At 41.5% G+C, this 14,285-nt stretch overlaps 2 protein-coding genes across 6 annotated transcripts in view; one reads left to right on the plus strand and one right to left on the minus strand.

The window, feature by feature from the left end:
* The first annotated feature begins 40 nt into the window (after window positions 1–40).
* On the plus strand, window positions 41–10,904 carry LOC134534622 (angiotensin-converting enzyme-like). Its single transcript, XM_063373108.1, has 6 exons — window positions 41–147; window positions 919–1,027; window positions 1,720–1,837; window positions 2,762–3,005; window positions 3,769–3,918; window positions 10,674–10,904. Exons 1-6 carry the CDS (start codon window positions 41–43, stop codon window positions 10,843–10,845), a joined length of 900 nt encoding a protein of 299 aa, XP_063229178.1. The 3' UTR covers window positions 10,846–10,904.
* Window positions 7,930–14,285, minus strand: part of LOC134534325 (YEATS domain-containing protein 2) — a 24,400-nt gene continuing 18,044 nt past the window's right edge. For 4 of the 5 annotated variants that reach the window (XM_063372709.1, XM_063372711.1, XM_063372714.1 and 1 more), the window contains exons 11-14: window positions 13,194–13,372; window positions 12,637–12,707; window positions 11,952–12,094; window positions 7,930–10,867 (exon numbers count right to left, since the gene is read on the minus strand). In XM_063372709.1, the coding sequence (XP_063228779.1) occupies window positions 11,983–12,094; window positions 12,637–12,707; window positions 13,194–13,372 (362 nt within the window). In that variant the 3' untranslated portion in view covers window positions 7,930–10,867; window positions 11,952–11,982. Of the gene's footprint in view, window positions 10,868–11,404; window positions 12,095–12,636; window positions 12,708–13,193; window positions 13,373–14,285 lie in introns of those variants that run through there. The other variant, XM_063372713.1, reaches the window with a different exon arrangement.

The following is a 14,285-nucleotide window of genomic DNA, read 5'->3' on the forward strand; positions in this document are numbered from 1 at the left end:
GGCGAGTCCCAGTTCCATAGAGTACATACTTGGGTAGAGCATGCTGGGTCTGGACGCCATGACGCCGACCTCCTGGCGGGCTCCCTCGGGCAGAAACACCACGTGCCACGGCACTGCCGCCAACATGTTCCGGCCCGGCGACTACAGGCGAGTCCGAGTTCCATAGAGTACACACTTGGGTAGAACATGATGACAAGTGCTGTTATAGACTTGTAAGGAAAATGTTTATTTTATATATAAAAAAATTGGTTATTGAATTATTTCTATCAACAAATTATTTTATTAAAATAATACAATTCAACTCAAAAAAATTAAGCAACTAACTTAGGTAAAAGATTTTTTTATAATCAATCTTTAGTTCTTATCGTCTTTTGGGATGCTAAGACTCAGCGAAGTAATTGAGTACGTATCGTTTATAGTACATAAAGGACCACCCTAATGTTTTGCCAGTAATAATTTGTGAGATACTATGGTTTGTCAAAATCTGATTAGTTTGACAGGATTCCAACCCATGTCCTCTGGAATACGATTTCAACCTCGTAACACTGTAGCACCTAACCCTGTTGGAGTAGATATGATTATATTTATAAGTGTGTAAAAATCTTTTTAGGGTCTACCTTCTCAGGTGTATCACATGCACCTTTGGCCTTAGGCTCGAATAGGCGGCCTCGCGTATAAGAAATGCAGCTCTTGAACTACTGATATTAAAAAAAAAATGACATTAGTTCATATTTTAGTTCGTTTATATGCATTTATGACTGGAAATATTAAAATGTCTACTTCGTAAGCGGCTGAGTGATCGCGAACATACTTCAGCCTTCACTCGCACTAGCTCAAAAACCACGCGGTGGCAGTTTCTTCTTGAATGTGGTCTTGTTTCTGGATCCAACTTGTCTGCTCCGTGGTCCATCGCTCCAGGATGCTGCTGTGTGCAGAGGTCTCTGCTGAGGACTTCTACGTCATTCACCACGAGATGGGCCACATAGAGTACTACATGTCGTACCGTGACCAGCCGGCCATATTCCAGGTGAGTGTACCAGCGCAGAACTACCAGAGTGTGGATGCTCACTGTGTCTTTAGTAGTCGTCCAAGAATGTTGCACAGGTCTGTATCCTCTCTCGCTGACAGTCATTCTGCGTGACTAATGTCCTGTGTCTTGTTCGACTGGGGTTTAATGATACCCGAGAGAGGACAGATCCCTCCCGAAATAAAAAGTATCAATATTTCATTTAATTGGGAGATTCTCCACCAGACATCAATTGTATTGCCATCCTATCGCCTTGCCTCGCTTCAGGTAAAGACAATAGAGAAAAAAATGTGACAAAATTCGTTATTAATATATTAAAAAGTCAAGTAATGATTTTATTTGATAGCATGAAATATCTATAAACACAAAGAGCAAATAGGTCATTTGACTCAAACTCATTAATTTTAGTTAATTACATTACTGAAATAATTTTACTGACTTCATCATCTAATTGTATGCTACAGGAAACAAATATGTAGTCAACAATTTTGACTTATTCTACTGCCATAAACTCCCAGACGAAAGACAGGCCTATGTGCCTCTATGTTTGAATTGTTGGTGAATTAAATAATTTTCCCTCGGTTCTGAGAGTATCTCTGAGAATACAGGAAGGACAGGTGCTGTCCGGAGCGAGTAGCGAGTAGCGAGCCGTGGGACACGGCACCGGGGCCGAGGCTGGACGCGTGTTGCAGGACGGCGCCAACTCGGCCTTCCAGGAGGCGGTGGGCGACGCCGTCATGTTCGGTGTACTGGCGCCACAGCACCTGCTCCGGCTGCGACTCGTGGACGATGACGAAGCCTTCTCGCCAGGTGTGTAGCCACAGCCACAGCCACACAGTGCATACCAGCTAGGGCCACGACCAGGGGGTGGCCACTCTGCGCGACCTGTGGATACTGGGTGAAGCCTAGCTCTACGGTGATGGACACCAGTACACCCGCATCTTTTATATTTTATTGGTCTACCTTTTCGCCACTTACCAGGGGGTAATACCAATATTAGTTCTATTCTTCTTTAGTCATTCTTTCATATCCTCACACCCACGCCTTACCAAGGATTCGAACCCAGAAATACTCAAACTGTAAGCAGTTTGTGCAACCGACTATGCTAAGGAGGTCTGCTTTGGACCTGGAGTACTCTACTCAGAGTCTTTTTGGACATCAAACCTTTCATACTATTTAGATAAGGCCACATCATGTGGGATTATTGAATTTTCAGCATTCACTAGCATGATATAAATAATAACTTCCCAATCTTTTACAATTTTGTTGCTTAATCTTGTTGTTTCTAGGTCTCAATCCAGCAGTGCCAAGAACTGACATCATTACTTGTTCAGTCAATGAATGTCGTTATCAGTTAAGTGTCCATAGCTAGTCCTGCTGAGCCATGAGTCAGATGCATTATAGATGTACACAGCAAGCTAAGGCTTTGAATAATCATGATGGCGGGGCCTGATACCCTTGAGCCGAGCAGAACAAGTCCTGACGCCCGGCGGAGTGGCCTGCTTGTTTCTGCAAGGCAAAACCATCAGTTCCCAGGACATCGACCGTCTCTCTTGCGCGTTGTTTCCCTCAGTTGTTTTCGAAGTGGTGTGTTACAGAATTATGCAATCAGAGCACAACAGAAGTGTAGCGATCAGGAGTTGGGGACTCGACGGCCGAGAGGGGGGATCGATTGCTGGCATGGTGGAGGGGCCTGCCAAGGACTGGGGGAGTGACGAGGCGGTGTGCCCGCAGACACGCAGATAGCGCTGCTGCTGCAGCAGGCGCTGGCCAGGCTCCCCCAGGTCCCGTTCGGCCTGCTGGTGGACAAGTGGCGCTGGCGGGCTCTCAGCGGGGCCCTACGCCCGCCCGAGTACACCGCGGCGTGGTGGGCGCTGCGCTCGCACTACCAGGGCGTCAGCCCCCCGGTGCCGCGCGCCGCGGACGACTTCGACCCGGCCGCCAAGTTCCACATCCCCGACAACACGCCCTACGTCAGGTGGGGGTCTGTCCAGGTTCCCGCCCCCCCTCCCCGCACCACCGACAGCGGACAGATGCTAAACCTCATATCCTAAACTGACACATTAGCGATGTGGTGTATGGACAGTAACCTGGTATATTTTGAAAACTATGCCCAGTTTTACAGGTACAACCCAGGCATATTTCCACACATTATTTGGTTTTGCCCAAAAAAATGGCTACCGAGATATATCAACCAAAAAATAATTGAAATGTTCATGATCAAACTTGCAATGCATCTTTTTTTAAAAGTAAAAATGTATAAAGATACTTGAGAGTAGAAAGAAACTGAGTGACAGACATAACCTCAAAGGCATTCCACGGCAACTCGTGCCACGTCACATCCGCTGCCGCTGAGGTTAGCCAGTTCACAGAACTCACAAATGGTATATACGTGATGCTGTCTGTAGGAATGGCGAGAAGTTTTTCAACTAAGCTGTAAATAAAGTTAAAAAAAATTGTATGATTGACACATTTTGTAGGCACGGCGTGTAGTTTTTTCAAATAGCTCTTTTCAACTTGAAAGACAAACAGTTAATTCCCAATGGCTTTCAAATATTCACTGGTTTCTCCCGGATTTCCCTGGCACCAAAAATATTCACGCCTAAACCAAGATTTGCCGATTTTCCTGGTCGGCTGGCCGCCCTGTACATGACTTATGTTTTAATTACAAGTGTGTAATTTGGTATGTTTAATCAAAAGAGGCCGTGAGTGTTGGCTCTACTGATGCGTGATGTCGCCAGGTACTTCCTCGCCAGCTTCCTGCAGATGCAGCTCTTCAAGGCCATGTGCGAGGCAGCTGTCCTCGGGCGAGTGGGCCCGCCGGCCCGCCTCTCGCTGCCGCTGCACCAGTGCGACATCTACGGCTCCAAGGACGCCGGCAAGAGGCTCAGGTGCGTCACCCACGTTTCCTGCAGTAGCTTACAGTCAGGAAAACCACGTCACTCGCTGGAACCTACTTTCTGATAGCCTTACTTTGCCTTGCTTTTTGACATGAATTCCCGACAGGGATATGGATGTCTTTAATCTCGGGTTGTGTGTCACTTCGGCTGAGGATTCGACACCGCTTAAAACTTGAAAAATACGAAAGTTACAGAGTTGAAGTAAATATATTTTAGCAGAGCAGACTTTGCTCGTGGTCGTTATGTATGACTCACGCGGTGAACATTTGCAGTGATGACGTAATGAGCGTTGGCGGGGAGCGTAGACACAGAACGAGGGAAATAAATAAGTGCGACTCTTACAGTGGGAAACTGAAACCATGTTTCACGCGACATGTGTCGCTATCTGTTAGGTGGGCCCATAACTACCAGCAAATAAAAAATCGGAATCGAGGTTCTCATACAAAGTTTTTTTAGTTAATATGTTTTTTTGGTATAATAAGTTATCTCCTTGGCGGCGCAAAACTAATTTAATCGATGCGAAAATACTTAATGCTGTTTTGTAATAAACCGTCATGTAATAAATAAAGGAGTAGGAGGTGCAAAAATTCATTGTATTACACACCACAAAATTAGTGGCTACCTAAATAGAGTGAATTAAAACTGGTTTGTTTGCTTGATAATAGCTTATACATTACTTCTCCTAATAAATTAATGTAGTTATGTTAGCAATATATTATGAAAACTACTATCTAGCGGACGGGCCCATATAGTCCATTGAAAAGTTACATTTGGGGTTGCGTTTTTTAGAGGACGCAATTTTATTTTTTTGATGTGTTGGGGGGGTCAGTGTAAAGCTAAAACCAAGTTTGTGGGGTCGCCTCCCTTGTCCCACGGCCGCCATCTTGAAAATAGGGGTTGAAATGGTTTTTTACGATATATCTCTTAAACTATTTATTTGATAAACAAAATTTGCTAACATTTTTTGTTGAAAATTAAATTCTCTACAACTTTGGTCCAGTAACTTTTTGTCGTAGAACTATAAATAAAAAAGTTATAAGCGAAAATCTTCAGAAATTCGAGAAAAAAATTTATATTTTTCGATATAACTTTTTTTTTTATCATTTTACGAAAAAATGATATCTGGCCATTTTTGTAGATCGTTTTTTGAGGAACAACGTTTAATCGCAGCATTTTTTCATTAAGTCAATAGCTAAGGTTTTACAGCGCTCCGAAGTGAGTACTATTTTTCAGTACTCTTAAATATACCTATATTATACGTGTGTACTAATAATATGTCATCAGTTATTGTTTTTTTTTTATTATAACTTTTTTAATTACAAATTTTGCAATATTATTAATCATTAATTACTGACTCTTTTCCCCACCACCCACGAGGTAGAGTCTAGAGGCGCGTTTTTTTTTTTACGTGGTATCCCCAATAGGCATAATCCACGGTGATTTTCTAAATTAGAACTACTCCGTCCTCAGTCGTTTCGATGGACCAGGCTGCGGCTCAGCATCTGATCGGCTTTCTGAATTAAATACCAGTGGGAGAACTGGAGAAGGAAGGGGTGTTAATGTAGGCGGTTCATCATCAGTCATTTTCATTTATTAATTCTGAGAGTTCCATTAAGTTGCTGCAACTCTTTCCAGAACAATGGAAGCACACTGCAGAACATTTCAGCCCTGCTTATCGACTTCCACACATCGCTCCACAGTTTCCTTTGCATTTGCAAAAGATCAATTTTAGAAGCTCAAGGGGTGCTGGAGGTTTAGAGTTCTGCACTGGCATCAATAATTTTCCACATTTTTTCCAGCCCCAGTCTTCAGGATCATTATAATTACCAAGCCACGACTGGACCTGATGGTAGACTCGGAAAGTATGAAAGCGAGCTGTGTCTTGTGTTGGAGGAAGTGAAGATAAGTTAAATGTACTTTTTGTCACTACCTTGGCGAATTGTTTGTATCTTGGCCTGTCAAGAGAATTATCATCTTTATTACCACCGTATAAAGAGATAAAAAAACGTTCACCAATTACAGTGAGCAAAGCAGGGTCAACTCTCTTGTTGAGAAACAAAGCCGTTCCACTTGCAAACTCTAAATGTTTTTCCAGGTTTTTCACAAATTTCATTTTACCGATATTGTAAGGAGCTGAAGTTGTGTCACATCCTGAAAAAGCATGAAGAAACAGCAAGTTATCCGCAATGACATTTCCGTACATAAAACCTGACGCACAATATAATTGTTCTGCTGTTCGTCCTTTTGATGGTTTTAAAAAAAATACATTTGCTTGTTCTCTGCCAAGTGCTGTGAGCAATATCAGTATGTCAATATCTTCAGCTACAATAGTAACGGTATTAAATAATGGAGATGCAGCAAGAGCAGTGCGAACGATAAGAGCGTCTGCGTCTGATTCTGCTTGGTCAACAGTGAAACCCATTTCCGAGAATACAGTTTTAAGAAGTATAATAAAGTTAGATTTGTTCTACTCATTACCAAGAAATTTCTCTTGTGATAATGTCGGTATGGTGTTCTTGACAAATTTTACTTCTGTCGACTGGTGTTTTTTCGTGCGACGCAAACGTTCCCAAGACTTTGTTCCTGCGACATCAGGGTCGTCTGAGTAACCGTGAAACACAATGCTTGCAGAGAGCCCGAAGTGTTCTTGTACATATTTGACGTATTTTGTAGTTATATCCTTGGTCACTTGGGTATTTTCTACCTGATAAGTATTCTCGGTAACGGCCATCAGATTTAAAATTATTTTAAAAATCAATAATTGTTAAATCCTGTTATGGAGTGAAAAAGAGTCAATAATTAATGATTAATAATATTGCAAAATTTGTAATTAAAAAAGTTATAATAACAAAAAAAAAAAAACAATAACTGATGACATATTATTAGTACACACATATAACATAGGTATATTTAAGAGTACTGAAAAATAGTACTCACTTCGGAGCGCTGTAAAACCTTAGCTATTGACTTAATGAAAAAATGCTGCGATTAAACGTTGTTCCTCAAAAAACGATCTACAAAAATGGTCAGATATCATTTTTTTGTAAAATGATAAAAAAAAAGTTATATAGAAAAATATAAATTTTTTTCTCGAATTTCTGAAGATTTTCGCTTATAACTTTTTTATTTATAGTTCTACGACAAATAGTTACTGGACCAAAGTTGCAGAGAATTTAATTTTCAACAAAAAATGTTAGCAAATTTTGTTTATCAAATAAATAGTTTAAGAGATATATCGTAAAAAACCATTTCAACCCCTATTTTCAAGATGGCGGCCGTGGGACAAGGGTGGCGACCCCACAAACTTGGTTTTAGCTTTACACGGACCCCCCCCCCCCCCCCTACACATCAAAAAAATAAAATTGCGTCCTCTAAAAAACGCAAGGTAAGGCCTAAAAAATGTAACATTTTAATGGACTAATAACTACTTCAAAAAACTAGGTCTCAGTCTCGGTAATTAGAGTTTCTCCCCCATGAGCATAGAACTGAAGTCAGTGAGAGCTTAGTTTATGAATTACAGCCTCTGCAAAGTACATGTTTTTGGTATCTCAATTTTCCTATTGTGGCCGCCCGACCATCAAGTAAGACGTATTCACGTCAAAAAAAAAAAGTTAATTTTGTTCAATTATTTTATTTATTTCATATACAACATTCCCATTTAGCGCGAAGGAAATTTATGAGACAAACCCCTGGTGGCTGTAGTACAAACACAGCCTACCCAGAATTTTTTTCCGCACTTTATCCTGCCAGTTCTGAAACTCTATATGGTACCACTGTGTGGAACATATATGATAATCAGGAGAACTCACAAGTATGCAATTATAAGTTCATGGCAAACTAAGAGTTTTAACATTCGAGCCAATTTCCATTAATTATTCAAATGTAAATATTAGTAACATATTTCATGGTTACTCATACAGGATAATATGAAACAAGTTCTTCCCAATCAAAATAAAAAATAACTTAATAATAATAATAATAATTTATTTTACAAGATAGCTTTGAAACAAATGACAACTTTACTATCACAAATGATAACACAAATAAATGCAGAATAATCATTCACAGACTATAATTACAACACATAAAGCTATGTGGAAACAGCAGAAAATTAAAGCACAACTTAAGCACTTCCTTTAAACAGCTAATTCATTTAATTGAACTCCACTTAATCACACAATGAAATTGATCTTTTTTTTTTTTTGTACAAATGATGTTATAGTAGTTCTAAACTGAACCAAATTCAATCTCTCCATTTTCATGAAGTTACATGCACACCACAGTTACAGACTTACAATGAAACAAGAGCAATCTTTGACAAGGCTTACTTACGTAGGAGCACATAGTTTCATTTTAAATGACTAAGCCCTTCATACACACTAGTCTCAAATAAAAGTTTCCATCTCTTTCATTGCACTACCTCTGATGCAATAAAACTCCAATGCTATGAACTTTGAACCCTTCACACTAGTAATTATTAATAAACATACATTATTAATAAAAAATTTCAGAAAGTTTAAATTTATTAATTCAGTGGTGGTTTGGTCGATTCCGCCCTGTTGAAAATGGTTTTACAAGAGTATAATAAAAAATTATAACTTTATCCACATGGAAGTTAGCTCACTTCACATTTTAATACCTTTACTAATTTCATATTTTTCAAAATGACAAAAAATTTTGAATTAATTACATGTATACTTTTTAAAAAGGTGTAGAAACCTGAAGAATGCTTGTCATTGCCATTGTCAGTCATTTGTTCTACATACATACATACTTATTTCATGTTTAATGGGACTTCAGAATCAAAAACATTAACAAAGAGCGACGTTTAAAACATGCAACATATACTCAAAGATTTTTTCATTACTATCTCGCTAAATAGTGAAAAAAAATTGCGTAAACAATCCAAAACACGTCATATTTATCATTTAAAACTTGAAAATAAAATATTATTTGTATTCTTTACGTCACACACACTACGAGTGGGTAAAAAATAAACGTCAACAACCACGGACTATACCACAACAAAACATGGACACTCCATCGAAATGGGCATTAAAAAAAGTATTGTCATAGTTTCAACGGCGGATAATTCAATAGCCATAATCGATCTAACACCATGTGATACAGTAGCATGAAATTAGCAAAAATGGTGTCTATAATATTGATGAATTAAAATACAAATTACCTGGTGCCAGTCAAACAACTAAAATTCAGGAATAATTACATTTAAAATATGTAAATATAAGCTTATTCAATCACTGCTTTGGGAATACAACATTAACATTTTTTTTTTTTTTTTTTTTTAAATATTCCACGATATTTGGCAGTTAGTAAAATTTTTCCATGTAAAGTAGCAGGTTGTGGAAAATAAGGCGAATAGGAACTGAAATTAAGAGTTGGTTGGTTGGTTGATAAAGTTAGGTTAGATTACCTACATAATTTAAAAAAAAAAAACAATTAATTTATAATTTAAATATTTTAACAAACTTTTTCCATATAATTACTGTAGTTAACTTAACTTAAGAAATTTTTTATTTTAGTATTATTTGTCTAATTTTCCGAAGTTTTTACATGACATAAAAAACATTTTTTAGTGGGATTGCAATTTTCATTCTTACTATTTTTAGCGGGATTGTAATTCTCTTTCTTACTATTTGAATTCAATATTCATATTCGCGAATAATTTGATATTCTTATTCGTATTCCATGCGAACTAAGAAACTGATATTCGCGCAGGCCTAACTACGACCCATATGCGTCTGGCGGGCTGTTGCAAGTGTCTGGCGGGCTGTTGCGAGTGTCTGGCGGGCTGTTGCGAGTGTCTGGCGGGCTGTTGCGAGTGTCTGGCGGGCTGTTGCGAGTGTCTGGCGGGCTGTAGCGAGTGTCTGGCGGGCTGTAGCAAGTGTCTGGCGGGCTGTTGCAAGTGTCTGGCGGGCTGTTGCGAGTGTCTGGCGGGCTGTAGCGAGTGTCTGGCGGGCTGTAGCGAGTGTCTGGCGGGCTGTAGCAAGTGTCTGGCGGGCTGTTGCAAGTGTCTGGCGGGCTGTAGCGAGTGTCTGGCGGGCTGTAGCGAGTGTCTGGCGGGCTGTTGCGAGTGTCTGGCGGGCTGTAGCGAGTGTCTGGCGGGCTGTAGCGAGTGTCTGGCGGGCTGTTGCGAGTGTCTGGCGGGCTGTAGCGAGTGTCTGGCGGGCTGTTGCGAGTGTCTGGCGGGCTGTAGCGAGTGTCTGGCGGGCTGTAGCGAGTGTCTGGCGGGCTGTTGCGAGTGTCTGGCGGGCTGTTGCGAGTGTCTGGCGGGCTGTAGCGAGTGTCTGGCGGGCTGTTGCGAGTGTCTGGCGGGCTGTTGCGAGTGTCTGGCGGGCTGTTGCGAGTGTCTGGCGGGCTGTAGCGAGTGTCTGGCGGGCTGTAGCGAGTGTCTGGCGGGCTGTTGCGAGTGTCTGGCGGGCTGTAGCGAGTGTCTGGCGGGCTGTAGCAAGTGTCTGGCGGGCTGTTGCGAGTGTCTGGCGGGCTGTTGCGAGTGTCTGGCGGGCTGTTGCGAGTGTCTGGCGGGCTGTAGCGAGTGTCTGGCGGGCTGTAGCGAGTGTCTGGCAAGCTGTAGCGAGTGTCTGGCGGGCTGTAGCAAGTGTCTGGTGGGCTGTTGCAAGTGTCTGGCGGGCTGTAGCGAGTGTCTGGCGGGCTGTAGCGAGTGTCTGGCGGGCTGTAGCAAGATACTGGTGGGCTGTAGCAAGTGTCTGGTGGGCTGCTGGCAGGGCCATGATGGAAATGGGCAGCAGCCGGCCCTGGCCCGCCGCCCTGGAGGCCGTCGCGGGCGAGCGGGGCTACAGCGCCGGGCCCCTCCTCCAGTACTACGCGCCCCTTCACGACTGGCTGGCTCGCCAGGTGTGGCGACACCGCATCCCCGTCGGCTGGGACCGGGACTGACCGTTCCCTCCGGGCGACACACCTGTCACGTTCCCCCAATAAAACCTCTGGCAAGATCACACAGACTGCTCATTCGCTCGCTCCCCCATAGCACACACCCACAATCCTGGACTTTCATCCGTGCAGCAATCACTTGGCTCCAAACACGCTATTCCACTGCTAGCCAAGCCTGAGTTGGTGACAGTGAGTTTTAACCCACCATGACTACAGCCAACACTCACAAGGAAGAAGTACCATGTGTACTCTTCTGGTAATAATTGTGCAGTATGTTAAGATTTATTGTACTATAGGTAGGGGGCGAGATTATATGATGAATTACAACAAAACCAAAATAACACTGAAAAGAATGTCAAGACTCTGCATTACACTGAATCGAAGATATATAATATAATTAAGTAGCAGTTAACGAAGATATAATTCAAATCATTAAAAAATGAATGTCATTAATGTTTTAGATTAAGGAATGTTGTAATTAACAGATAAAATATTTAAACAAATTGCATGGATTAGAAAAATTATTTTCATTAGTTTTATGGTGCATCTATTATTGCATCGATTTTAAACCATAAATGCTTGCTAGTATATTGTTATAATTATAATTCTGAATGTGTCTGTTTTTAGGCCAATTAAAAAAAATTATTTTACAGCAAAAATTAAGAATATAGATTTTACTCCTATTTTGGTGGTATAAGTACTACATAACCACATTTATAAAATAAAAACACTAAAACTGAAATCCTTTGTTTTAAAAACAAAAATTGGACTAAAAATAAAACCATAAAAAGTTGTCTATAACTATACGTTAAAAATAAAATGGGATGTGTTATGTGTGAGTTTTGCACAGACTGGAACCGAATCGAAAAAAAGGAAAAATGTAGAACAGACACATCACAAATATAAACTAGTATGTTGATTTTTTCTTTGGTATTCTCGTAAACTCTATTGCCATTTTATCATCTGGCAAGATCAATGATCCGTAATGTGCTGGATCATACACACTTTACCGTTCACTTTATTGCAGTGAAAACTCATTACACACCCTGTTCACGACAAAACTCTCGTTAACGGCTGCTCGCACCAGGAGTGGAGTAGCGCTGCGGACGCACCTGCTCTGACGACGCACAGGAGCGACCGTCCTCAGCCGGTGTCCGTCGCCTGCACGCCCAGGCCGAAGTTGGTGAACATGTCGAACTCCGGCCTGCCCAGCAGGGCCTCCACCACGTCGCACGCCATCACCGTCTCCGGGGGCCTGGAACACCCGGGGACACCCTCCGGTACGACTGCCTAGCCCAGAAGTACTAGCATTCTGCTTTCCTGAACACTCCCCGGTTTACAGAACGCTCGAGTTGGTGGCGAATCAATGAACGTCTTACTGAACATGTGGCTGGCCAATAAAATTATTACTAAACGTATGGCTGGCCAATAAAATTCTTACTGAACGTGTGGCTGGCCAATAAAATTCTTACTGAACGTGTGGCTGGCCAATAAAATTCTTACTGAACATGTGGCTGGCCAATATAATTCTTACTGAACGTGTGGCTGGCCAATAACATTATTACTGGACGTGTGGCTGGCAAATGAACTAAGCTTCTTGTGGTTTATGAACATCAGAGCAAGACTGTTGTACAAGTACATAACATGTTTATATTCAAGCAGACATGCCATGTCAAATTGAATATGAACAAATTAAATATAAATACACCAATAAATAATAAATTTAAAAAAAACCGAGGAATAGACAATACAGCACTTATTATTACAACTGAACTAGCATTACTGCAAACATAATACCTGTTAGAATTCCGCACCCACGCTCTACAAAGCGCTCTTCTCAACAGATCTTCAGCGAGAGATTTCATTGCCTGTGAACAAACAATTAACATAAGCAATACATGCAGAGTAATACAAAATTAAATACTGTGTGCCTCTTCATTAGTAATTGCCTAATGGGTTGACTTGTGATTCTGAACGTCATCTATTTTAAGAATACAACCTGCACGTGTAGTTTGAAAACACTGTCAAACTCAAAACATTTAAAGGAAGGGAATCGGAGGGAGGAATCAGTTGTGAAGCGAATATGTGGAATGTCCAAACGCTTTTAGACGTTCAGTACTATCAACACTCCGAATATGCCTACTCATGGGTAGTACGGCTTTCATCCCCGTGATCTATCCCATTTTGCAGGCGCACAGACATAGTAGAATAGTGGGTTCTAACTTGTGAACCCGCTGAGCGCCATGCTAGAGACTGCGAACCACTGCCGGGCATCATGCGAGGCAGCGCCCTAGTGCAAAAACGGGCCGCTGCCTCGGAGCAGCACGCGCGGAGGCGGGGGACGACGCACGCACCTCCAACAGGACCCGCTCGGCGGCGGGGTACAGGATCCCGGGCGCGACGGGCTCGGCGGCCATCTTGAAGCCCAGGCGACGCACTTCCTCGCCCAGCAGCGCGCAGCTCGCCTCGACGGTCGGGTCGTGCTCCATGCCCTCCCCTCCCCTCCAGGGCTCCGCCCCGGCCGCCGGTCGCGCTGCTCGCAACACACACACACACTCACACACTCTCGCCGCCCTCGCTCCAAGCAACACACACAGCCAGACCCTCTTACCAAGTCTCTCAAGGGACTTCGACACTTTACACTTTCATTTCAACTAGGAGAACAAACTCGGTTACTTTGGTATTCTAACTTATTTACATGGACGAGATTACATGTCGAACTGCGATGAAACCAAAATAACACCAACATCCGAACACACAACACCGAAATTCAAGTTGACACACCACCAAAAAAACCCAAAATGCAATTAAATCATGAAAATAATCAGCTCAAACTTAACTCTAATGACGAATACATATAACCGTTTCAATATTAAATTCAATTAAAGTGATTTATTTAACATGAAATTTGTACCAGAATTCAGTAAAAAAGAGATTGGAATAAGTTTACTTTTTTTTTAATCTTGCAACTGTAATTAGCTACTAATTATTTTTTTTTTACATTACGACCTTAGACCATTTTTCTAACACAAAAATACTTAACCGAATTATTTCCTTTGCTCAGAAAAGTTAAGACTTGCTTATTACAAATCATTGTATTAAAAAAAGAGTTGATCCCATGTTAGTCAAAATGACTCTGTTTTAGAGAAACTGGCTATATGCTATCTTTTTAAATAAACTGATTTCAAGAAATAAAACGACGACACTGAAATCTCCTTATTAAAAAAAAAAAAAAAATGCCTGAAAATAAAACCATAAAATTCTTGGCACTACTTATTTAACTAGGAAGACAGACCAAGTTCAAATGGAATCTTCTTTACTCTCCCATTAGTAATCATGCAGAACGCCCTCAATTACACTTCTTAAGGTGACCAGGAACATTAAGGTGCAAAGTAAAGAAAGGTGTTAAAGTAAGAAATTTATACTGGACAGTCAAGCAGGGCCCC

Source organism: Bacillus rossius, chromosome 7, assembly GCF_032445375.1.
Source record: "Bacillus rossius redtenbacheri isolate Brsri chromosome 7, Brsri_v3, whole genome shotgun sequence".
Taxonomy (NCBI): Eukaryota; Metazoa; Arthropoda; class Insecta; order Phasmatodea; family Bacillidae; genus Bacillus; species Bacillus rossius.